We start from the raw sequence: 26,955 nt of genomic DNA, 5'->3' as shown, positions 1-26,955 counted from the left end.
ATCAAGTGCTGCACTGCCCCACCCAACAATTATCATGTGGTCTCTTCAGGTTTGTTTATAAACAACTTGATTGATCCTGATAAAAGTCATGCCAACCTGATAATGTTGAAATTGATATAAACAAAAATTAGTTTTTTAGTTTTCATAAAAGATGTAAACAAATATTTAAAGGAGCTTGTTACCACGAAAGTGAGGTTATGATATCTTTGTTTTTTTTAAACTGGATTATAGTATTTAAAGGTCACTCGTGACCAATCACTGAGACAGGGATCTGGTGCCATTTTAACTACATTTGTGATTGCATGATGTCTTCACAAAGATTAAATAATAGAACTTTTGATTTCAAGTTTGTGTTGAACGCACTATGAGGATAATGTCACTAGTCTAGTATTTCAATGCAAAATTCTTGGTTTTCCTTTAAACTGGTTTATCTTTAACAAGCGGAGTTGTTTTTTATAATGATAGCTGCTCAGAATAAGTCGGCAGTTATCAGATTAGGAGTATGGTCTTAAATTGCTAGACCAAAAGCTACAATTGAGGTGAAGATCCTGACTTCCTACTGTGCCTTGATGGTTATCTGAGCGTGACTTGAGAACTACTGGTGAAGACAGGCTAATGAGTCACGCTGCTTACTGTTAAGTATCTCGAATAATATGAATAGGAGAATTAATGATTCAGATTTCCACAGTAACAATGAGCTCCATCTTCATTTGGGGTGCTAGTGATGAACTTTCAATCATGTTTTATTTCTACTGATGTATTATTTATATTCTAGTATTTTTTTCTACATGCTCAGGCTTTCAATCGAGCAAGCATGGATTGGAAACTGATTGGTTTTCTCCTTGTTTTACTCTTATTGACAAGAAATGGCTATGTAGATTCAGTAGGTGACAGGGACTACCCTGATGCAGATATACCAGGCCCATGTCAAGGTACCCCTTGTACTTGTATCTTCACAAAGGAACAATGGACCATTGACTGCTCTTGGAGAGAACTGGATGCAATACCCAAATTCAACATCAACTCTTCATTCAATATTGTAGAGATAAACCTCTCAGGTGGGTTCTTGACAAAAGTTGATGATTATGCATTCAAAGGGATCACCACTCTTAAAGGTCTCAATTTCAACCATAATAACATCAATGATCTTCAACCTTATGCTTTTTCTGGTGTGGAAGAAACGCTTCAAGATTTGGATTTGAGCCACAACTTGCTTTCAAATGTAAGTGCTCTGCAGGGATTGAGAAATATCAAGTGGCTTTCACTGCGGACAAACAGACTTACCACAGAAGGTGCAGATGTATTTCACCTTCTTGGGCAAAGGTTGGCAGTGTTGGACCTTTCACAAAACAAACTGGAGAGATTTCCCCAGTCCTTGAAATACCTTGATCAACTTCAAACTCTTCTCCTTAATTGGAACAAATTGGAGGTCATAGATAAGGAAGTTCTGAATGGCATGAAGAATTTGGAAAACTTGGAAATTGCAGAGAACAAGCTGAAAACACTTCCAGCACAAACCTTCAAAACGTTAGATCTATTGTTCCGACTTTCAGTGTCAGGGAATGAAATTGAAGAAATTTCCCCACAAGCATTCTATGGATTGGATTATAACCTAAGACAGATTGATTTAAGTTTCAACCACCTGAAAAGACTTCAATTTTGTGCCTTTAGAGGGCTGCAGCTTTTGGAAGTTCTGGCCTTGAATGGTAACCCATTTATATGCGACTGTCAACTAATATGGTATCGAAATGCACGACTACCACATGCACCATTCCCTGCAGCAACATGCGCTGAACCTAATGAATACACTGGACTTCTTATCAATAGCTTCCCACATGATGACTGTTCTATACAGGACATGTATTTGTGGGGCATGCCTTGCACTGAGAAGGGTTCCTTACCCATTGGATCCACATCACAAGTTACCTCTCGCCCCACTGGCTCTCTGGGTGGCCCTACTGGTGACACAAAGGTGACAATAAGTCCTTTAATGTCATCATCAGGCAGCTTCAGCCTTCTCAGCCTTGTTTACATTGCCTTAGCAATTGCAGTGCTTTCAGTTTTTTTCACCATAGTGTTTGCTGTTGTGGTCTGTAGGCGCTTGAAAAAGTGTTCAGCAACTCTCAAGGCCCATGCCAAGAGATTGGAAATGCCATCAAACAAAGGCGCCCATGTGCATTTTAATGCTGCCGCCTGTGAGAGCACAATAGAAATCAATGCTCTGGAGGGGTATGAACAAGTGAGGGATGAGGGCTATAATTATATTAACCCTTACGGTCCAACTTATGAAACAATTCCTATTGCAAATACATTCACAAATCGTATGAATTCATTCACAAATCATAATCATGCAACTTGAGAGGAGACTCGTAAAAGAGAATGAGTCTTTTTAATCTTTTTACTGTAAAAACTTCTGAGGATTATTTCTGGTCAGATTTGACAAAAGGCCAAGATCACTTGGGTCAGACAGAATACCAGCACGACTGGTAGAATACTATGATTCTATGAAGCTTTAAAATAGTGCACAGTATTTTGTACATTTGTAATACCTGTATGTTTTTGCCCTTCTAGTTAATTAGTGGGAACAAGAATGTATATTTAAAGTAAGAAACCTAGAAAATAAATTTTGTACCATGTCTTAATGAGGTAGATGAACTAGAAAGATTGAATCATGGCATGAGCACATAATATAGTTATTCAATGTAAATAAGCACATTTACTAATACTACAGTTGCCATGAGAGAAATTTGAAAATGTGGTATGAAATAATTTGCCTATTGATATAAGGCAAATCAAAAGTAGCAAGACAGTCAGAAATATAGGTCTCTCTCCAAAGCTTTAATGTAAAATACTGTAAGTGAAATAAGATAATATATTATTTGTAATAGACAATGTCCTTTTAATCAGTTTGTACAAAAATGCTGTCATATTCTGAATATAGTCATTGTAAGAATATGCATATATTGGTCAAGTTTTTATACTTTACTTAGCAAAAATAAAGATCATCTTGATATGGTCACTGTCCAGTGCATTTTATCTAACCAATCCTGAACCATTTATCAAATGGGAGGGTGTCCAATCTACATAATTATAGTGCTGGTTCCGTTAAGCTGCATGTCCACCACTTGAGTTCATGGCAGCCTGCCTTCAGCTCACTCATCATAAAAAATGTTGTCTCTTTAAAGATTTTAAATATTTTTTGTTGCTTTGCTTTGTGACACATGGTCTTGTAAAATGTAATTAAGAACATATCCTTTAAACTATGGTACATGTAAGTCTAATAATAACTGTTAAGACCTGTACCGATAGTTTGTAAACTATGACAATAACTGCAGTTGTGGTAATTTTGTTATATTTCATCATCACAAAAATCACTTTTTTACATTCAATATAAAGATTATCATTTCAAACTTTTGAGCTGATGTCACAAACAAAATTTCTGCAATTAGGAATGGCAGTTGACAATGTCACCAGGCTATACAAATACAATGTTTGAGGTCTATGGACAATCACGTGCGAAGACATTTCTGATGTGAATCATATTTATAAGACAATATCAGGCACTGCATCACAGTATTATAAATAATGCAGTGTGATAGTTGTTTCAGCGTGACCTCTATTTTAGACAACTTGCTGGCATGTAAAAAACACTTACGTCAAATCCTCTCTTCTTGGCACCAAAACAATTGTTAAATGAAAAGTTTCACAGTGCGTGTAATCTAGAATATATTCATGGTGTTTTGCCACAAATGTCATCTTGTGCAGTAAGTGCAGTTGTACATTCTAGAAATTTTCGGGGCAAAACAAGTGCTTGGCTCACAGTTTTTTTATGTAATTCACATATCACAATGCAAAATCTTCCTAATTTTTGTTAAACCTTCACATCATGATCCTCTTCTCTCACCATCTATCATGCTCCCGTCCTAAAAATGCACAGTGCTGACTCTACACAGTGAGGTTAACCAATCTTTGAAAACCCAAGAAAACCTTGACATTTGGACTTCATTATTTGATACTGACATCACAGGAGGGTAGGGCTGATTGCATATTCTTTTCGATGTCCTCAGGATTCTTTACACCAGACAGATGGTGGGCTTTTAAAACTTTTAATTTCCTGTGGGGAGAAAAAGAAGAAAAAAAATTATGTATGATTTTACCAATGGCTATCTTAAGAAATTATTTAATAACATACACCTAGAAACACAGCAGTGATTTGATTTGTATATAACTAAACAAAACAATATCAGGTAACAAAAAAAAAAAAATTTAAAACAGCATTTTACACCATAACTTATCAATAACTATTTACATTACATATTAATAAAACACAATTCTGAAAGAAAGTGTGACAGCGCCTTTAAGTATCAATCCCTAGACTAATTTGGCATTGTAGAATAATATCATAGCAATGTGAGTTTGTTGTGAAAGACTTGTTGTGGTTGAGACAAGTACCTTAGGTGAGTCAGGTGCTGCAGGCCTGCCTCTGTCACCTTACAATGGCTGAGCTCTAAGTGTTCCAGGCAGTCAGACGTGTGCTCCTCCAGATAAAACATGCCTTCATCATCCAAATATTTACAGTTGTTCATCGTCAATTTTTTCAAATTTTTTATACCTCCTGCAAATAAATAATTGATTAGTATTTTCAAAAATTGCAAACTGCTAATAATTGTTTAGGATATTGTAGCAGATTTGTCAATTTAAAAATATATTTCCTTTTTCATAATATGTTACTATTATCTGTATTAAAAAAATTAAAATGAATTTAAGTGAGCAGGTGGCAAAACATACTATTATAGTATTAAGGTAAACAGAGAAAAAATAAGAATGAGAAAAGGGGACAATTTAATGAATGTTCTGATACTCTCTGTCAGAGAGAAGACAAGCAATGACATGCACAAACTGGAATATACCCACTGAAATTGGCAAATCCCATTCCCATGATCTCAGAATTGTCAGCATTGATTTCCTCCAACTTGTAGCTTCTGTCCTGTTCTGGTGGCAAAGAATTGTAACTGTCTTCAAACCTGGTGGTGCCTGCCCACCGTATCTTTCCACCTGTCTTTATAATCCATTCTGCACTGCATCTATCAGGGCCAAAGTCCTTTATGCGGGTATTGTCGACACTGGAATGGCGCATATAATATTTTTGATCAGACAATGCCAAGGATTATGCTTGCTGTATTTGAAAATGCTAAATTGGATTTGGGAAGATAAAAAATCTACACTCAATACTTGTCTGGTGGCATCATTATCTATAGTAACTGACTGCCAGGAAAACAACTAGGGCATTTCACAATGGGAATGGAAAATGTCACAGGCCAGATCCCAATCCAGTCCAGTTACTAACTGGACTAGGCCAAATCCTAATCAGAATCTGGTTTAGGCCAGATCCTAATGGTGTCTTTGAATTGTGAACAGCATAATGGGCATGTTTATTGGCCAAGTAATTTACAGGGATGCTGTTTGTTTGAATGGCATGTGTAATAAAATTGTGGATGTTATAGAACAAAGTATATCATGTGCTGGGGTAGTGCTAGCAATTTTTTTTTTTTTACTCAGCCAAATCACCACTTTTTTTTTGTTATCAAAATGGTTGTAATTTGACTTAAACAAGTCAAATCAAGTCTTTTTTCTTTAGCCAATTTAAGTAAGTTTTAGCATTTGGCTAAATTGGCGAGTGTTAGCGCTACCCCAGATATGTAACTTACAGCTCTGGAAAATTGAAATTAACAAGCATTTTAGAAAATCTCTGCATTTTCTTAAGAATATATAAAAAGTAAAAAGAAAAGTGTGAATTGTCTGCCACCCAATAGCTAAACTATTCAGGCACATCTGGCCAAGCACACCTACTGCACTTCATTTACATAATGACCTTGATTTACATAACTGAACAGTGCTTGGCAGCCACACCCTTGAGAGAGTGCAGTGTGTGCCAGTCAGTAGTGAGCAGCTAAGTAATGCAGAGGCAGAATCTGAAGTAAATTTAGTTGAAAGAGGCTAAAGGGTGAGATATTTTTGTATACAACTGTATATAATTGATTAAATTTCTATGTATATATTATTATATTGCTTTCTTAACTTACTACAGAATTAGTTTAGTCACAGAAAGTAAATGATGATGACCAGACAATGGTGATACTGGTATTTTCAACTTCAAGTTATTTGCATATAAAATTTGTGTCATTTATGTATGCTGAACAATTAGTTTCTTATATGGTTTTCTTTGTTTTAGTTTCACAGCAGTGTCCTGAAAATCCTGAAAATAAGGGAGTGCCCACTGACATTTGCTTCTTTTTATTCTGTGCCCCAGATGAGCTACAATTTTTATGTCTCCTCCATCCTAGTGTTGTAAACATGCTGTAACGCCCCATTGTATCGAGTGAACTGCTGGAAAGTTCTCATCAAAGTAAAAGCAGGTGAAATTTTTTAGAACAGAAGATTTAGGCTGAAGGTTGGAGATAACAGAATGAATCGAGCGTGAAATGGGGTCAGGCAGTGACGCTGAATGATATAAGTAGAGACATGTGCCTCAATGGGGACTACCCCTCTGAATGCGCATGTGCGTAAATAAGTTCTGGAGATTGTCGCCGTAAAATGTTTGACTATGCTAAACTTTTCTATATATATTTATATATATAAAGAATTATATATTATTTTAGCTCTTATTTGGGTTGATTGATTATAAAAAAACTTAACATTCATATCAGCTACTAACACATAATTTGTCATTTTCCTTTTTGTTTTTTATTGGATAAGCTTTATAAAAATTCCCATTTTTATATAATGTATAATTTTTATTTCACTACTGGTATGTGCTTTTTTATAGCGTAAATAAGGCTGTAGGAGAAATTATTAAAACAATTCAATCCCATTTTGTAACTACACGTTACTGAAAGCAAAACATAAGGAATCTCAGTGTACAGAAATTGGCTAGCCAAGGTGCATTATATTTTGAAATTTATACACATATAAACAGATCTTTATGAACTTTTGCTTTATCCTAACAATTATCAAAAGTGTCTCAAAAAAAAAAAAAAAAAAAAAAAAAAAAATCCTATACTTAGCATGTGAAAGCCATCAATGATCAAAGGAAATGGACAAACATTCTTTGACTGGAAGGTATAATGCTTTTTTGAAGAATAACAGCCAGCATCAGTGACACCCAGTCCTCTTTGCAATTATTCTCGATGGAAGTAGTCATATAAGAACCATGACTTGACATCCCTTGTGAACATATTCAACTTGACTTTATAATTACAAGTGTAGATGAAAAACAGTGGGTAAATCATCACCAGCAAAATAGTCTGGTACCTGCTCTGCCATAATATAAAAATAGATACAAAAAGATACTTAAAATCAAATTTGAATCCAGTTGATTTGTGTGATCATCTTATTTAGGATGTATATCATGAGAGAATTTCATATCACCATGAAAATATAATTTATCTTAATCACAGGGACATGTAAGCCTCGAAAAAATTGTTTACATTAATTAAGATAATGATATGAATGAGAAAGAAAAACGTTATATGAACAAATGAATAATACGGTAATTACTGTGGTATGTAGATGTTTCAAATGAAATAATTTCCACGTTTGTTTTGTTGGCATTAAGTGTTGTTTCAATGTGAGTATCTTTCTTTTCAACAGCTTCTTTATGGGAAGAATGGATTTCTTTTCGGGCAAGGGTACACTGCAGCAAATTACTGTTGCAGCCGTAGTGATAAGCTGTCATGTTGCAGTTGCCTCCACCACTACCTCTTTGTAAGGAAAACCAGTTTTCAACAACATCTTGACTTAATCTTTTTGGTATTATGTAGCAATCTGGATATTCTTTTTGGAATTCTTCACTTTAGATATAGTTAACTAGGTCTTTCAGACCAGTGATGCTAATTTTCATGTCTTCCATGGTCTGGTATGAAATGAAACGCCTTTTCATTTCAGCTCTTGTATAGTATGATGTTTCAACGTTATTGTTCCCATTTAATTCATTTGCATCCTGTTGCCAGTTGTGCAAGTCGTGGGTCATTTGGGCTGGAAAGGGGCTCTGTAGAGTTGAAGATGGTTAAAATGGGACATGACATGTTAATGAACTGTTGTGTCTGATTGTATCTTCATTGTCATGTTATTGCATTTCTTGCGATACCTCTGGTTCAAGTGTCTGTCATTGGAAGTTTATTTTTGTGCAATTATTTATGAATGGACGGCTGTATTTTATCTTTGTTTATTGAACTGGTCTGTCTCTGTCTCTTTGGTATGCTTGCATAAAATGCTCCCAAATAACTGTTTTTTCCAGAATGTGTTAGTAAGTGCACGTGTCTGTCAGAAGTACCACTACAGAAGACATTGCTGCATAGTTTTTTAACGAGATGGGTTGGATCAGAAATAAAAAATAATGGTTAATTGGTTAATTCATTAATGGTCACGTGTGTCAAGTTACCAGTGAGATATATTGCTTTCAAATTCATTCTCATGAATCTCCTATTCTCAAAAGTGCCATCATAGATGGCCAGAAGATATCTTAATCTATGAAGATGAAGTTTCCAGAGACCCCTTTCAGAAAAGATGATGGATGGTGGTTTCTGTCATCAAAGTAACCAACAGGATATGAAAATTTGGTAAATAATGATATGAAAAGGAATTGTGTAATGTGTGAGCCAAGTAGTTGCATTGATGAAGATGAGAGGGCTGGATAATAGGGATCTTTAACTTCTGCTGTGTTCAAGTCTACAAATCCTTCCAGCTCACTAGTATTTGCAGACCAGACAAGTCCCTCTTTAATTTTCACCTCATCAATTGGCAGTGCACCCACTTGGGATACTGCAGAAAGATTCAGTTTTTGTTGTTGTGAGTGCATGTTTGCCATTTTTTCAGGATGCAAGATTCTGTCATGCTGAAGTGCCGAAAATCTTGTAGTGTTCTGCTGCTTGGTAGTCTTATGTATCCTGATTTGCCCATTCGTTCATATTCTGTTTTGGAGTGATAGCCTGCCAGGAAGAATTTGAGGATACCATCTCATTTGTTGGGGTTTTGTAGTGATTGCTTTCTGTTAGTCTTGCAGTAAAATACTTCACTTGTAGTAAAATTTCCAAAAATGCATCCTGCTGTTCTTTTATGTGAGTAAGTATATGGTTGATTTGCACCAAATACGTTTGTGTACAGTGATCCCATTTACAAATGTATTTTTTCTCAATGGGTGAGATATATACGATTGATTTTATATTGTAATATGTGCTTGGCTGATGTGTTCCAGGGTGGCATCTATTGTAGGAAAAGATTCTGTGTACGTGCATGCTTGTCATTTGCAGGATTTATAATGTTTTATGAGATGTGCTTGCTTGAAATCATTTAATATTTTGGAAAACGTTGTTTGCAAGTCATTACCATCTACTGTATTAAGTGCCCGCACATGTTTTATTTGCATTTTGTACATGAGAAAGTTTTGATTTTAGATTTTTAATAGAAAAACTTTAATGCAGCCGATGAGAAAGTTCAGATTTTGTGCAATGGGAGTAGTTTTTGAAATCAGTATGTTCATTGGATTTCCCTGGATGTTATATTATGATGACATTAATGATTTGCAAGGCTTATGGATGTCCTGATCTTTTGGAAAATAAATAGTATGACATTTTCTGGCATGGATTTGTTCACCACTGCTGTTAACATTGGTTAGTGGTCCTGACTTACCCCGTTATCTTCTCATCTTCTCATCTTTTTGCAATTAAATCTGAATATGTGTCATACGGAAGGCCAGGGCATGGTTGAGTCCAGTCAAGTTTTTTAAGTATCACTGATGCAAGGGGGTATTTCTTCTAAAAAATCCTGCCTTTCCAGGTTTTGGTGGTATGAATGTATAGTCCATTCTCTTTTCATATTCATGGTGATGCCTTTTTCTGCACAGAATGGGTTTATTTTATTATATTTTGCCATGTACAGGTTCTTCATATTACATATTTCATATATTATCCAATCTGGGAATTGTATCTTAACAATTTATTTTATGGTTCTATTTTCCACCTGCTGGTGTATGTCCATTGTTTCTTCCTTTGTGTAACCTATAAAGTAATAAATAATAGTAAACATATTTTTATTATATAGTTATTACCTATACTGGTTATCATGAGCTAAAGTAATAAGGGCCTGGTACATGTAGCATGAGAAACAATTTAAAGTGAAAGTTTTCTAACTGGGGTAGCGCTAACACTCGGGTTAATTTGATTTTAGTCAAATTTAAACCATTTGGACAAAAAAGAAAAAAATTGCTAGCGCCACCCCAGTCTAAGATAATGAAAATAGAATCTAATACTGTACCCTACATTGAATGGGGACAGTTATATTTTATCTATAATTGTGCATTGAGATCCATTGTACCTACTTGTAAACATGTTTATATTAATAAAGGGATAACACGTATTGTTATTTATGAGTTCAAGAGGAAATACAAGGAACTGTATCAAATTGCAAGACTTGGACAACATGCAGATGATATGCTATCACGGACAATACATCAGATTTAGGAAAAGACAATGTGCATGACATATCTACTAGAACATGTACTTTCCTCTGGCTCTCACGATAACTGCAAAAAGACATACAAAGTTTTACCTATTTGGTAGATGTAATAACAAGGCTTACACTGGAACCCTCAAGCAAAAAGGAGAAGATTACATACGTAATACCTAACCTTTGCAGTGACCTAGAGGTAGACAAGACACTATAGGCTAAAAGGAGTTATGGAGACTAACCACCTTATGTGAAATGTACTGGTACAGCAAGGTGGTGAATGACAACAAATAAGGATTGCTTGCTAAAAAGATTTTCTACTGCTAACTACTGTAACAGTAATTTTTTGTTGTAGTTAAGTGTTTAACATAGTCATATAATTGTAAACACAGTTATATCCACGTATACATTTTCACCACTACAATAGAAACAGTATATTCTTTATATATATAATGTAAGCATAATACATGAAAGAAAAAGGGAGTACAAAAATTTACAATGAGAGCATTCCTATTGATTTGGTCCAATTGGAGCAACGAAATTATAGAGCAGGTTCCCCTACAGTTCTGTTCTATACAGCAAAATCACCACAAATGCTATAGAGAAATATTTTTATCTTTTTGTTTACAAAACAATGTATATGAAAATTTGATAATTTTTGCCCATTGAAAACATTGAGCCACTAGCGTATCATACATATCATGCTTAAACATAGAACCTACTTTTTGCCTTTCTTAATATTGGCTCCGTTTCCTGAACTTTTTCTTTTTCTTGAATTTTGACAAGTTGCACAAAACCACTAAATTTCCTTTGGGAATAGTTTACTCCATTAAGTCCACACATGCATAATGGTACCAGCCATTGGGACAAAATTTTCCATCACAAACAATCATGTTGTCTTCAGTGTCCTTCTATCCAAAACTGCATTGTCCAAGTTTTTGTTTATGTGAGGGTTGTGGGTAGTTGGCCGTTTTATTGAAGACAATATATTTAGATCTCAAAGAAATGCTTTTTTTGGCAGTATGTTTTGTTGTTCCAGTAATGTACCTGCTCTTGAATAGCAAAGGTTGATAAGAATTTTATAAAGTACATGAACTTTTGATGTAATATCAATTTATTCATTTTTTGTCCTTGATTAAGCATGGGAAAATACTGTTTGCATGCATTTTGAATAGCTTTACTTTTGTACTGTTCCAAAGTTTGTTAATTTATTACTTTTGCAATAAAAAATGAGTGTAAATGGCAAATATTTCACAAATTTCTTAAATTTTGAACATGAATTTTTATGTACCTGCATGTATAAGAGTTAGGTAAATGTACATCTTTGCCAATAAATAAATAAATAAATAAATAAATAAATAAATAAATAAATTCCACATTTGTTTTGTTGGCATTAAGTGTTTCAGTATGAGTATCTTTCTTTTCAACAGCTACCTTATGGGAAGAATGGATTTCTTTTCGGGCCTGCATTATTGCCCATACATATACAAATATTTTTCTTTCTCTGCAGGGGAGAGGTCAGGAATATTGATGTCTTCTTCCACATTAGATTTAACATGGCAAATGGGGTTATTGTGTGGAATATATTTATAACTTAACATTTCATCTAAGATTAAATACAAATTAATTTTGTCATCAATATGGATATCATCACATGTCTGAGTAGTCTTCTGATTAAGAAACATCCTTTACCACAGTTTGTCTCCGTTGCTCCTCAATGCTCTTCCAACATTTGAATTTCACATAAATAATTTCCATATTTATGTTATCTTTAGTTTGGGGAGTTTTCATTCCGGAGGTTATCTGGAATTTGCTTGAATTTTTTATATACAGTTTGCATAAAATGTTTCAAGTCACTTTTTGCATTTCCCAGCACTACTGAGAGGTGGGTATTGTAAGGTTTTGTAAGTAATGATGTCTTTCATTGAAAGTTTGAATACATTTTTGGGTATTTGAAATGTTTCATCAAGCTCATTCTCTGTCATGGCTGCAGCTGTTGAATATGATAAATAAGAATCTTTTTGATAAGTCAAAAAATCTTAAAGAAATAGAAGGTGCTAATTACAATTAAGAGGGGACCAGACCCCCCTGCCCCCCCCTAAATACCCCACTGGGTAATATATATATATATATATATATATATATATATATATATATATATATATATATGAGGATTTTGGGAGACCCTGTAACCTCTGGTTTATTTTGCAATATCTCTTGTGTTTTTTGCAGTGTTTTGGACTGTGTTGCACATTTTAGGTAGACCATTTTCAAAGCACATATACTCACGCATTTAGCCCCCGTCTAAACCATGAAAAAAATAGCCTTTTTTGATGTCCAACTTCAAAGTCTGGATAGCAAGTTCGCCTGCGGTCTACTGGTGTGGAAGCTGTGCCAGCTGAGAATTGTTTGTTGTGCAGCTGTCGCTGCTGTAGAAAAAGAGCACAAGATGGCGAATGAGTTGATCCCAGGGCGTCTTTTGTACTTGCGGCACAGTTTCCTGTCTGTGAAACGTGAAGAAATAAAGATAAGTAAATCTTGGCTAAGTTGCTTTTCCGTGTCATTCAGGCACGTTAGATAAATGCTAAATGTACTTTCGCCGTCGGTATTCAACGTTAACTAACACAATATCACAGTCACAGAAATGATGAATCGGATACTACACAGTGTAACAAGTGGCGGTTTAAATTACGCCAGCGCTAATTCCAGTGATGCACAAAAGAAATGATATTTAACGATTGGTATACAATGCCTTGGGGATTCTGATTGGACATGTTTCTTACCTTACTGTTATGCAGCGGTAACACGGATATTCTACTGCAGCACAAAATCCTCTTCATGGAGGCTGACATATTGAAAGGTCGCTTACAAATACCGTCTAAGATACCACGTGATACGCCATATGGCGCATTTAAGCGGCTGTTTGGTTCGCATTTTATTTAGACAAAACAAATGTATATAAACACGAAAGTTGTGGTTCACGCGAAGAATATACAATGGCTGTGTAAGTGAAACATTGGGTAATTTAAGGAGGATATAAGCGGCAATGAGCTTTAAATGACCTTTCCTGACCTCCTACTGGTAGACCCAATTGCATTTGTCCCATTAAACAGTCACTGCGATAAATTTCTTCATTCAAATTGATAAAGAACAACATGAAAAATGTAGGTTAACCCACGGTTTTTGTCTGCCAATGATAAAATCAGTATATGTTACAAATAAATGAGAAAATTGACATCAGGCATTTTAATGCGATTTTTAAAAAGCATATGAACAAATAAAGGCATGCCAAAATCCGATTTACTCTCACAAAGCATGCTGGGTCATTTATGACTATTTTCACCAATGATCGCTAATTCACAGTGAGAGTGAGTTTTAATCTCAAATAATGGAATTAAACTGCAAATTCAACATCAAATTTTAATTATCCTCAACAGGTAATACCAATGTTATTAAAATATGTGACAAGTTTACACTTTGAAAATGTATAACTTCCAGAAAAAGAAGTCACTTAGACTGCTTTTCCAACTCAGACTGCATTTTAGTCCTGTATTTCTTTTTTGAAAGTTTGGCAATCATAAGTAACATGGTTTTCCCATAATGGTCATCATGGCAGCAGCACCCAAAATTGTGTTTTCTTCTATTCTGATGCAATATTACATAATGGTTAACAGCATAATGACCGTCAATTTTAATAATAAAATATACGTATCATGGATTTTCAGAAAATTTGACTAGCATGGGTCTTCAAGCCCGTGGAACTTCAAAGTCACACCTTAAAAATGCCAATATGTGAAAAATTAAATTTTCACAAAATAACTGTTTAACTGGCAGTAAGAATTACCAAACAGACTGTATTTCCTACTGAAGCTGTATTTTAGTCCCATGTTTCTTTCCTGTAAGTTTGAGAACAGTAAATGACATGGTTTTTCTTAAATGGTCATCATTGGAGCAGTGCCCAAAATAGTTTTTTTTTTTTTCAAATTTTGATGCAATATTACATAATGTTTAACAGCATAATGACCATCAACTTTAATAATAAAATATTAGTATTATGGATATTCAGAAAATGTGACTAGCAAAGGTCTTCAAGTCACAACTATAAAAGTGCCAAAATGTAAACAAGACAGCACTGTTCCGAAATGTTTTTTTTTCCATTTTTAACAATTTTTAACATAAAACAAAATTAACCGTTTACTGCCATTTTTATATGATAAACTAAGAAAATTGATGAGATGGGAAAAATATCAATAGAGCAGCGTTAAATGTCCAATTTCTTCCATTCTGAGATTCTGAACATAGTGAATGATTGAATCTGACAAACTGCAATGATATGAGTTTATTTCCATTTTTGAAACTTTATTACACAATACACGATAACAAGTGTACCATCATTTTTACATAATCAACTAATAATGTTGTGAAATTGCAGGAAATGCCAAACAAACACTTTTACGTATCTTATTAGTTCAATAATGAAACTGTTTACATGCCTAAGAATTAAATCTGAGGAAATGTGAAAAAACTGCATTTCTTTAAAATAATGGCCCGATTATGCTGATTTTTGAACTCAACCTGCGTTTTAGCAGGAATGACCACTCCTGTGAATTTAATGACAATTGGCCTATCTGTTTTTCTTATATTGTGTTTACAGTGTTGCATATATGCTGAAAAGTGAAAAAAAAAGCATAACTTCTACATTAATGGCCCGATCATGCCGATTTTCGAACTTGACCTGCATTTTATGAATATTCATCAGCTCTGTAAATATACAGCCAAAAAGTAAAACTGCCTTCCACTTATCGTGTTTACAATGAAAGTGCATGGTGCCGGCGACAACGACAGTGACAGCAACGACGGTGATGACAGACGCAGGTGATGGCAATATGTACAGACACATCTGTACATATCAACTGTACTGTTTGAGAACAGTAAGTGACATGGTTTTTCTTAAATGGTCATCATGGGAGCAGTGCCCAAAATAGGTTTTTTTCAAATTTTGATGTAATATTACATAATGTTTAACAGCATAATGATCATCAATTTTTAATAATAAAATATTAGTATCATGGACAAATAGTAAAGGTGACTAACAAAGGTTTTTAGGCCGATGGAACTTCAAAGTCACGACTTAAAGATGCCAAAATGTAAACAAGACTGCACTGTTCTGAAATGGGTTTATTTCCATTTTTAACACTTTTTTAACATAAAACAAAATTAATAGGTTACTGCCATTTTTATAAGATCAACTAAGAAAATTGATGAGATGTGAAAAATATCAATAGAACAGTGTTAAATGTCCAATTTCTTCCATTCTGAGATTCTGAACATAGTGAATGATTGAATCTGACAAACTGCAATGATATGAGTTTATTTCCATTTTTGACACTTTATTACACAATACACGATAACAAGTTTACCATCATTTTTACATAATCAACTAACAATGTTGTAAAGATGCAGGAAATGTCAAACAAACACTTTAACGTATCTTATTACTTAAATAATAAGGCTATTAACATGCCTAAGAATTAAATCTGAGGAAATCTGAAGAAATGTGAAAAAACAGCATAACTTCTAAAATAATGCCCCGATTATGCTGATTTTCGAACTCAACCTGCGTTTTAGTAAGACTGACCATTCCTGTGAGTTTCATGACAATAGGCCTAACGGTTTTCCTTAAAATGTGTTTACAAGGTTGCATATATGCTGAAAAGTGAAAAAACAGCATAACTTCTACAATAATGGCCCGATCATGCTGATTTTCGAACTTGACCTGCGTTTTATGAATATTCATCAGCTCTGTAAATATAAAGCCAAAAAGTAAAACTGCCTTCCACTTATCGTGTTTACAAGGAAAGTGCCAGCGACGGCATCGGCATCGGCATCGGCATCGGCATCGGCATCGGCGACGACAGACGCAGGTGATGGCAATATGTACAGACACATCTGTGTCTGTACATAAAAACATTTAATTGTTGGAGCATATTTATTTTCTGATATTCCCTCATAAATCTGTTAATAGGTATTGCAACACCAGTGGTTCTTGGAATAAATTTGCATCAATATTACAAAAATATATGAATACAGCAATTGAGCATTTCAAAAATGATTTGAAAACTATTTCAAATATTTACACAAACTGCACAATTTACTACAGAACTTGCACAATTCGGATGTTGAAAATGTATATCAGCAGTAGTCTTTTGTATAAAGATCTGCTTTCAATAGTCAATTTCCCTGTATGTATGCTATGTTACAGATAAAAAGGAAGCCATATTACTTTTTTCTCTCCGAAGACACTGTATTGTTGAGTGCAGTAAGGAAATGAGGATTCTTCTTTTTTTCATACCTACTGACAGCCCAAAGATTAAGAATTAATTCTCTTTATTACTTGTGAAACAATAATATCTTAACTGCACGATGTACATCATGTACATCGTAAGTCAAAACAGGATTAGATTCATTACAGCATTCTCAAAAATATGAGGAATATTAATTAATGCCAGGACAAGTGACATTTTATTCAGTCTTCCAAGAGGTGTTTTTCAGTAGAATAAATATGGCTTTGTCCATCTCAAGCTGGTAATGTGTTGATTATGGCAAGTGAAAAGGAATCACCATGGACACCCTCTCTTTTTGTCTAATGAATCATGTTAAAGTTGTACAAGACATGAATTCCAGTTTAAAGATCCTTTATCCAGTCAGTTGTGACCTGAGAAAGAATGGCTGGGAACAGTTTCATCTGCTGCTACAAAGTCATCATTATGTTTGAGGATAGTAGGGATTTGAGTAGCTCCAAGCACCATAGTTGTAACCAGGCTGAAAGAGATGTATTTGAATATATAAATACCACCAAGTATTCATATCAAAAGAAAAAGAGACAATTCACATAAAAAAAAAATTTACTGAGGTTCTTCCAATATATTTCATGTTTATTTTTCTGTATAAGAATCTCTTCTTGTCTGAAGCACTTTCAACTTGTTTTAAGTTTTGATGTACAAATTAATGTCAAAATAACTTTTAACAAGTATCCATTTCTAAAACCTACAGAAAACTACAAAAGCTTTTAACAAAGACAAAATTAATTCACTATATGCATCAAAGAATATCTTTCAAATGTCTGCTACTCTTCAATATAAAGACTCTATGTAGTTTAAACAGTCAACCAGTCAGTACATACATGGTATCCAGCCCAGGAGTTTGCATAATAACTGGAATGGTCTGTCATGGCTGCTGTTGTGGTGTCTCCAGCACCCTCTTTACTGTGACCATTGTGACTGTCCTGCCTGGCTTTTTTCTCTGCATTAGGGTCCTCACTATAGTAACAATCTCAAATGTCAGTCTGGTCTACATAACATATCGTTTTTTTTTTTAATTTCATTTATTTCATCAATGATTCTAGTGTTTGTTATCTTTATCTAATAAATTAATGTACTGATTATATTAGTATGTACACAAACTTCTTTTACAAAATATTATTAATTAGGAATGAACTTCTTGCACAAATAATAAAAAACTGAAAATTATGCAAAACAGACAAAACTGTGCAAAAAAAAAAAAAAAAAAAAAGAAAAAAGATTCTTACCCTAAAGATTCAGATGCTTTTCTCTTTTTTTCATTGGCAACATCTTTTAGCAGCTTCTGGTGATCATCATAAGCTTCCACAAGCCTGAAAATAAAATTATTTTCATTTACAGACAGATCATCATATTCAATAAAACTTAAAGCTGGCAGGAAAGTGAACCATAAAAGTAATGACTGTCACAGTAATATGACCCAAGACATTATTCCTACAAGCTACAGTCAAGAATGATAGAAGCATACAAAAAGTCAATTTACGTAATGTGAATTCCTTTATCAATGACATACTTTTCTATGGAAGATCCAAAGTCTTCTAGGAATTCTAACTTTCTCTGAGAGAACTTGAGTTTTTCTTCTATTGTCATTTCAGTGGATAAAACATTGTTGAGAATGCCTAGTATGCCGTCTTCTACAAGGGGACTGGTTTGGTACTCCAGATCTAGTAACTGTAGGTGAAGCTTGCTGTTATTCTGAAATATAAACACAACTTTTAGTCTTCTGGCTCCAGACTGCAAGCTAAAAACACAAATATAGGAATTTGAACTCATCTGTTCCTCAGTGATCTTTACGAAAAGCATGGATATTGACAGGAACAAGTAGTGACTTATATTTCTCTTAGAAAGAAATAGACCTTGATACTTTGCATTTATGTATTACTGTATCCTTACTGAACTGCTTTTAATGTTTAAAAATCTTCATTTCAAGTTTTCACTTCTGTTACCATTCACATTAAAAAGTTATCATTGTGCTGTCTTAACTCATAATCACAAAATGGATTCTTTACATCACCATTCTAACACTTACAGGGTCCTTTTTTAATGCATTTAAAAGAACCTCTTTGGCTTTTTTTCTGTCATTATTAACCTGGAATATTCAAATGGTATACTGCTAGCACATTATGAGAAAATGAACCTTAGTTTATATCTAATAGTCTTTATCAAAAGCAGAAGTTTAACAAGGCTTTTAAATTAACAAAAATCAATGTAGAATTATTTTTGGCTTACAATGTTGTTGTCTATGAAGCCAATTAATCTTCAAGGTAGGTAATCAAATAGGGTAAAATTGGTCACACATTCTAACATTTTTTATCCAGCATACCCCTTTATCTACTTAAATCTCATAAAACTTCCAGCAAACTAAATATACCAGTAACTGGACCATTACCTTCAAAAGATGTCTAGAGAATTTCAAGGAGAGGAATGAATGTTCTTCTGGTGATGTGGCAGTATCTAAATAAGCCTGATATAACTCATGTACTTGATGATGGTTGCCATGACGACGTTCTAGACCAATTCTCCTCAGAGGAACCATCACCAGTCCTGGGACTCTCTTCTCTATGTTACGCAAGATCTCAAGGGCACTTTCATAATTACCTGAAATATGGTAAAACCTTATCGAATCGAGAGCAAATTCATAAATCAAGTAGCACGAACTAACATGTCCCTTTTGCCTATACCTAAGTATAAGAGCACACATTTAAATATAGTTGTGAACATTTAAATATTTTTTTTCTATTGTTTTCTATCTCAAACTGTTGCTCTTAATGATTTTCCAAAAATATGTTTCTAACAGCAATAACAACTGGATTAAAAATGTTGCACATGAACTCACTAAATGCTTACCATGCCTTTCCTCAAAGGCTGCCCAAGTCAAATGAATACTCGGTTTCTTTGGCAAATGAATGCAGCATGCCCTCTTAAACATCTTCCGTGCTGCCTCCACACTGTGATTTTCCAGGTATTTAGCATACTGAAATCATGACAATAGCCATGCTTGGAAATCTTTCCTTTCTACTTCAAATTTCAAATAAATTAGACAATGACAAACAAAGGATGAAATCATGACCACTCCAAAAGCCATCACTACCCCTACACCCCCTCTCCCGCTTTTGTACATCCTACGCAATATTCAACATCGTTCTGAACTTCATTTTTCACATACAGAGAGAATTTTTATCCCTAAAACAAACGACACAATTGATTCAAAGTTTAACTAAAACTGTTTAATTAATTTAACTCAAATACATATAAAAGCTTGTATAATACCTTTAACCAAAACTCTTCATACAGAGCACAGGCAATTATACATCTTTCAAATAACACCACTATTCTTTGGTGTGTACCATGTTCCAACTCAAAGTCAAGGTATTCCTTCCAGTTCTTGAGTTGGGATCTCTCTAATGGCTTCACATGAAAATATGGCCTGCGAATCTGAAATGATATCAGCAAACATTTCCAATGTTTAAACGAAATTCCATCCCATTTTTAATACAGTTTCATATACATTTCAAGTCTTTAAATATCTTGATTTTTACAACTTGGCATAAAATTCTGGGGAAAAAAACTTGATAAAGATCCAATGTTTACATATTTCCATCTAAGATCATTTTGCACTGATATTACACCAGTAAGGTGATTTAATCCATATTTTGTACAAAATGTTTTATATGCTTACTCCTTCTTCAAAATTCCATCTTTTACTAACTTCCTCTTCTGTGATTCTGTAAATGGCTTCTCTAGCACTAATGATTTTATCTCTTAGCAGCTTGGTCTCTGGATCATCATGCTTAACAAAAACAAAGTGAAAGTCGGGATTTTCCAAGTGAACACACTTGGGTCCCAAAAATCCAAGTATTAGTTATTACTTATGAAAAATATAACAATGCCATTGAAGCAAATTACAATTTGCATACTTTTCTCTCCACTTTTGATTCTTGGCTAGTTTGATACCTTTTTCACTTTTCCTAATTTTTTATTGATTTCATTAAAAAAAGGTGAATGAAATAAACCTACATTTTTGTCTTTATCAGACTTGCTTTCTTTTGGATGTGAAGATTCTGATTTAAAGGTCTCATCCTCCATTCCAGGGGGTGCATCATCTAACCCAGGGGGTGCATCATCCTCCATCCCTGGGGCTCCATCCTCTCCCAAGTCTTCATTAGTAGTAGTCTGCCCAAGCTCTGCAACTACTTCTTGTCTTAACTTCAAGAACTCATCTAAACTAAGAATCTCTTTTGGTTTCACTTCTGATACAAAGTTCTTTAGACTGAAAAACAATTTTGACAGCATTACTTATTAACCAGATGGGAAACATTTAACTATGCACCAGAAAGGTTCTTACATTTGAAAAAGATATAACAGGGCCCATATTAATTGGCCATTAATACCCATTAACTAAGTATAGCAATATCCATAAACTGCAAGAGTGATGATATAAAATATTATAAGAAAACAACTCCTGACAAAATAAAGTACGACACACTACGAAGCAACATAGTTAAAACATAAATAATATTATACGTTAATCAAAATGACATATTTAACAAAAACCCATCAGATAACTCCATTCCAGGAGTTTCACCACATTACAACTCACTTATCAAAGTGATGGCTGTATAGTTGAGTTGGTATTGCAATGAGACGGTCATACAATGTCAGCACTCTCTGCCAGTTATTGGCTTCTTTCTCCCAGGAGATAAATGCATCCCAAAGTTTATCAGATCTGAAGTCAGTCCCAGCAGCTGTGATTGCCCTCTCAAATATTCTGCAAAATTATCATTATTTTGTATTAAATCTACCAAGGAAGGCCTATATAAAATAACTTTATGTTCAGGACATTGGGAAATGATTTAAAAGAACAACTTTTTAAGAGAAGAACATCAAGCTTAATTTGGTAAATTGTATTTTTTGCTCACATGAAAATATGTGCAAAACAAAAGAAACACCGTGATAGTTATTGTTCCCTACACAAATCAATACAAATGTACCCAAGGGATTCATAACTACTAACAGACTACATAAATCCTAAGATTCTGTTAAGATGTTATGATAGGACAAATAAAAGTATTAAATATGTGGGACTGGATCCCTACCTCCGAACTCGCTGTTCCAGATCTGTTGCATCTGCATATTTACTTTTAATGAAGCTTATATAATTTAGCCACAAATCTGCACTCAGGGGGATGGCTTGAAGTCCTCGTTCATACACCTGCAATGTATAAGCTGCAATTAAACAAAATGGTAGAAAAAAGGAAAAGGAAGCAAAATTGATGCTAATGTCAACTGGAAATTCATAATTTGACACGATTTCAATGCAACCACCTGGATGCCATGTCAGCTGATGTCTTCTTTTTCCTGGCTTGTTCCTATGGTGACGCAGGCAGTCCATATGATGTAGTCATTGTGGCTTACACCATGACAGTATTTGAATTTTACGATCATTAAAAAATTGATAAATGTCTACAGAAGAGTTGCATCCACTCTTCCAATGTGCTTCCCATTTGAGGTCATGTTGAGAACTAAAAGTATAGAAATGAAAACATAACAGTAGTATATTGATGAGATTTTTGTATCATAAAAATCTCATCAATTATACAAAAACGCAACTGTTTTATCACAATCTTTGTATCAAAGCTTAAACAGAGTGAGCACTGTCATTACTGTACTTATTTCCAAGTCAATAAATGTATGCTCATTAACAATCCTCAACTATGAAACTTGCCTCTTCTGCTTTATCCAGGTTTTTACGCTTTTTTTCTTGGTCTGCATATTTTTTCCAGTATCCATAACAGTATGGGTAACAGCCAAAGAAAGCATCATATGCCTCACGGACTTCTTCAAGTTTTCCCTACAATGAAAATGATCATAAATCTCTATGAGAAAGGAAAAGTAGATTTTGAACATTCATTTTGCTTTTCCTAAAATATAATACTTAGCAATTAAAGAATACTTTAGAGTTTTTAAATATTTTAAAATATATTCTTCACAAGGTCCTCAATTTGGCATTTAATTTTATATTCTAAATTAGCTAAACATTTACAGCTGTGTGATTATAGAAAACAAAAATTTTGCTGAAACAGTCCAGAACTAGTAACTGTAAGGATTTTCATTCATGTTCATAATATAAAATGTTCCCTACCTCTTGCTCTACATACTGCAGCAGATATGTCCACCCAGTAAAATCTGAAGGATTGTCCCTCACAGCTTTCCAGTATTTTTGTAGTGGCGTTTCCTCATGTACTGTAGAAATCCCTGTTGCAACAGGGTGAGTTTCTGAAATAGATATATAGTAGCGAAAAACCTTCCAGTTAACAACGACATGCATCACCAGAAAAGTAACTGGAAATGTGTGGAACAATTGCCATTCCACTCGGTCTCGTGTTTCTTTAAATTCTCACATATGTAAAAGCACTTGAGACTAGAAAGGGGACATAATACGATTATCAGCGCTCCTTAGCTATCTGTGAAAAAGACTTAAGTCATAGATGCAAGGCAAGATACCTAAATGAACCTAATTTAATTGCTTTATAGAGCTTTACCTTGAGCTTCCATTTGCTGCAGCACAACCTGTTCGTCTGCCATGTCGAGCTGTGGGTAACACTCCATGTACGCCGCTACATATGTTTTAAAATCTATTTTACTTGACAAATCAGCGTTGTATCCTATTCTTGACAACAAAACAACCAGAATTAAATGCACAACAAGAAGCAAAATGTCTTAATGATAAGGATTTAAAGATGCAGATCTAGGCCTGTAAACTTCCTAAATGCATATTACGTTTGGTTACATGGAGAAATAACCAAATTTCACTGGGATGCTGGGATGGGAAATTCTCCTCAGCCAAAACTCGTATTCGGGACAAATAGCCGTTTTCAATTATAGTATCTGATGTCAGAATGAGGCTATACTGTGAAATCCCGTCACGAGATCAAAACACGGAAAGAGTATATGCGGAGAGATGGGACTAGGAAATGTCCTCGTGTTGTCACAAGTGACAGGCTATTTGCTTTTATTCATAATCTCATTCTTTTTATTCATCCCACTTGGATCAAATCAGTCTCAATTTCTAGGACATTGTCTGCTTTTTGCATCAGGGACATGGAATGAAACACACGACGAAATAACTGTGAGTTTTGGACCAGACAGCGGCTGTGATTTCAGTATATTTCTTGGATGTGTGACATGTATTGCTAGTTTCTTTTATTTCATATGGATGTCAGTTCACTTGTACAAGGACAGGGAGCCGTAAGTATCCCGTTATCAAGCATGACATGAATGAATGATATTTCCCTTGGGTTTTGAGAACCAGCGCACTGTGACGGTCATTTTTAAAGTACAAGTGTATAACTTGTAAGAAAATTAATGCAATTTACTGGTACAAATTAAAGTTTTGTACCCCCACACAGAAAGTTTCACAGGTGAAGTAACATCTTGACCAAAAACATTGTTAAAACCAAGATGAAAAAAAAAATCTGCATAAACGCTTTTATAATCAACCTTTATTGATGATTATTATGATTGATAATCATGTACTACGTATTCATGTATGTTTGTTATCTCTAATGGGCAGTCATATTGTTGGGTCAGCTAGTGAAATTAGAAAAAAAAAGCTTCAGTTAGCATACTTTGTCAATGTATCTATAATCTCTCTCTTTTCATGTGACAGGCACATGTGAAAATATTATATTATATTATATTATATGCATTATATGGTCTCAATGTGCAATGCTTTCGAGTTACGGGGCCCTGGAGTTCACATGACCTGCCCATGTATGATGTAATGTTTAAATCTCATTTCATATCTGAGTCTTTACATTTGAATGACTTCTCCAGGTCCTGGCTAACAGCTTTTGGTGCAGTTTTGGTCAGTGGTGCTGCAACTGTTATGACTTTTGCCTCCTCCATTACCCTCAGTTCAGGGTTTTCTCACTGGTGTAATGTAATAACTAATAATGGAGCAAGAGACAGGTAAGCATGTTTTCAGCAGAGGACTGTTTAGCACTCAAACAATTATTGAGAACTTTGCATCAGTTCACAGTTTGTTAGAATGTCATAAGCTCTGTGATCCAGTAATGTGAGAAATTTTATGACTCAGGTTTCAAACATATGAGTTTAAAAATTGATGCTCAATGGTATTCAGTTTTTGCCTTACTTGGTGCTGCAGTAAATAATGAAAATAAAATAAGTTTTATTTGAAGAAAATGTCTTTATTTTTCTTTTAGAACTTGTTCAACAACTTTGCTTATATATATATATATATTTTTTTTTTATGAAAAGTGCTTCACACATGGATGACATGCAATTAACCATCAAGGATGTATCATTTTGAATCTTTCAGCTGTGAAGACTCATCATTTGGTGACATAAAGATCAGTAATTATCCAGATATAAAAACAAGTGGCTACTTTGTCCAGTTTGGAATGGCTCAAGTAAGTAGAAAAAAGTGATGACAGATTTGCATTCACAATTGTTCTTTGTCTTGATAAAAAGTAAAATATAAAGAAAGGTTTTATTTGTGAAGTTTTCCTGAAACAGTTCTGTTGTACATTATGATAAACCTTCAAGATGATAAAGTGAAAAAAAAAACAGGAAAACTTTCCTATCCAAGTAACCCTGTTTCAACTGTTATACATTTTAAGTTGTTAAAGCTTCTGGCTGAGTTCCAGCCACTTTTCTTATACTTATCCATTCTTTCCAGTTTGCCAGTTGGGCTGTGTTCCTTTGCTGGCTTGTACAGGCAGTGATGTGTGGATACCAGCTTTATAAATACAACAGACTGGAAAACTTTCTAGTTAGTATGAACAGGGAGAGAGAGCGGTTAATACAGAAAGTTAATCCTAATAGGCCTACAACCATATAATAAAGATGATAGACCAGATTAAAGACTGCTACTTATTGAGCATAGACTAGGACCCTCTGGGTTAGCTCATGCCTTTGCTGTGATGTCTTTCTAGACAAAGCATTTGCTGAGGAAGTTTAAGTGGTATTCAAGTGTCTGTGACAGTAATCACACTTGAAGGACTGTCACAGTTTAGTTCTCTTTTAATATCTCTATATAAGAAGCCTAGGTGAACTATTAGTTGAAGTTTTTTCTTGTAGTCAAAAGTGATATTTTCATTAGCTTTGTCAGACACATGGACAGAGGCCTTACTAAAAGAGAGAGGTGTTTAATAGTGGATTAATCCCCTGTTACAACTGGTTTGCGACTGCTTGGAGATGAATCTTGGACCATTTACAAATATGTTATAATAGAAAAGGCTACAATATTCACACTGAAATGTGAATTTGATATAAACTATCAAATATTCTCAAAGTCCCAACTATGAAGGGGGTGAAAAAGGATAAAATTTGTTCTCCAAGCAGCAGCAAGCCCTGTGTCACTGGGGCTGTAAAATTTAGTACGAGTCCCTTATTAAGTTCAATATTTTGTGCAATTTTTAAGAAAATGCCAAAAAATATGATGCTACAGCAGGTTTATAACTTTGAAAAAGGAAACTCCCCGAAATATCAGTTTCATTTGCAGGACGTAAATGTATATTGCTTGCTTGTTATCATCTATTGAAATCCAAATGCCCTAAGTATGCAGGATTAAGTTGCCTTTATTTTACTTCTTTCAAAATTTATAGTCTGTTTTAAGGCACAAAACATCCTTTTTAGGTGATGAAATCCTGGTTCTCTGACAATTTAGTCGCAAGTGATATTATACTCGGCATCCTGTAACACCCAACACGTCACATCTAACACTGTCTGAACCATGTTACATGCCAACTCACACATTGGTTACAAATGTCGTTGTATTTTATTTATTTATATTTCAATGAAAGTTTGTTAATCAAGTTTAAACCCTTTTTAGTAAACCAATTTTAAAGATTCAATATGCTAAGTCAGCTTATTTGATGGATATTTGTGAATAGTGCCATCTACGAGGATAAGCCAGGGTTGTACACTAATGTTTTATGCATCGATTTTCAGGTGGGTTGTATATATGTATTTCTCATCTTTTTATAAGCTTATTCAAATTAATTTGTATTCCTCAAAAAGGGATTAATAAAATTCAGATATGACTATTTTCAAGCTTTTTAAGTTATCA

General features: G+C 34.3%; 4 protein-coding genes and 1 long non-coding RNA gene across 8 annotated transcripts; 3 read left to right on the top strand and 2 right to left on the bottom strand.

Moving 5' to 3' along the window:
- Positions 1-60: 60 nt before the first annotated feature.
- Positions 61-3,019, top strand: LOC106157423 (uncharacterized). Its single transcript, XM_013533055.3, has one exon. It carries the CDS (start codon positions 815-817, stop codon positions 2,357-2,359), a length of 1,545 nt encoding a protein of 514 aa, XP_013388509.2. The 5' UTR covers positions 61-814; the 3' UTR covers positions 2,360-3,019.
- Positions 3,020-3,335: 316 nt separating this feature from the next.
- On the bottom strand, positions 3,336-13,423 carry LOC106166107 (ATP synthase subunit s, mitochondrial). Of its 2 annotated transcripts, none has more exons than XM_087003606.1 (5): positions 13,287-13,423; positions 12,793-13,007; positions 4,915-5,123; positions 4,453-4,615; positions 3,336-4,114 (listed from the first exon to the last, which is right to left on the bottom strand). In XM_087003606.1, exons 1-5 carry the CDS (start codon positions 13,353-13,355, stop codon positions 4,006-4,008), a joined length of 765 nt encoding a protein of 254 aa, XP_086859732.1. In that variant the 5' UTR covers positions 13,356-13,423; the 3' UTR covers positions 3,336-4,005. The 2 variants fall into 2 exon arrangements, with proteins under 2 accessions (XP_086859732.1, XP_086859733.1); XM_087003607.1 differs by having other exon boundaries at positions 12,793-13,009; positions 13,295-13,378.
- On the top strand, positions 5,547-11,871 carry LOC147763429 (uncharacterized). The gene is made up of 2 exons (XR_015332734.1): positions 5,547-6,004; positions 6,233-11,871. It is a non-coding gene; the product is annotated as an uncharacterized LOC147763429 (long non-coding RNA).
- Positions 13,424-16,473: 3,050 nt separating the features above from the next.
- On the bottom strand, positions 16,474-23,627 carry LOC106157444 (pre-mRNA-processing factor 39). Of its 3 annotated transcripts, none has more exons than XM_013533097.2 (15): positions 23,405-23,624; positions 23,005-23,138; positions 22,588-22,713; positions 21,959-22,074; positions 21,463-21,630; positions 20,880-21,132; positions 20,542-20,697; positions 20,133-20,297; positions 19,710-19,836; positions 19,252-19,460; positions 18,892-18,951; positions 18,376-18,557; positions 18,092-18,175; positions 17,687-17,822; positions 16,474-17,325 (listed from the first exon to the last, which is right to left on the bottom strand). In XM_013533097.2, exons 1-15 carry the CDS (start codon positions 23,469-23,471, stop codon positions 17,269-17,271), a joined length of 2,040 nt encoding a protein of 679 aa, XP_013388551.2. In that variant the 5' UTR covers positions 23,472-23,624; the 3' UTR covers positions 16,474-17,268. The 3 variants fall into 3 exon arrangements, with proteins under 3 accessions (XP_013388551.2, XP_086859730.1, XP_086859731.1); XM_087003604.1 differs by having other exon boundaries at positions 20,542-20,652; XM_087003605.1 differs by lacking the exon at positions 18,892-18,951 and having other exon boundaries at positions 23,405-23,627.
- A 138-nt stretch (positions 23,628-23,765) lies between these two features.
- On the top strand, positions 23,766-26,934 carry LOC106157442 (transmembrane protein 179). The gene is made up of 4 exons (XM_013533096.2): positions 23,766-24,110; positions 24,699-24,833; positions 25,204-25,294; positions 25,564-26,934. Exons 1-4 carry the CDS (start codon positions 23,824-23,826, stop codon positions 25,723-25,725), a joined length of 675 nt encoding a protein of 224 aa, XP_013388550.2. The 5' UTR covers positions 23,766-23,823; the 3' UTR covers positions 25,726-26,934.
- Positions 26,935-26,955: the final 21 nt, after the last annotated feature.

The sequence above is a fragment of the Lingula anatina genome, chromosome 2 (genome assembly GCF_051362555.1).
Source record: "Lingula anatina isolate TDL-2025a chromosome 2, LinAna3.0, whole genome shotgun sequence".
Lineage (NCBI taxonomy): Eukaryota > Metazoa > Brachiopoda > Lingulata > Lingulida > Lingulidae > Lingula > Lingula anatina.
The sequence above is the reverse complement of the archived record's forward strand: the minus strand, read 5'-3'. Positions and strand labels throughout refer to the sequence as shown.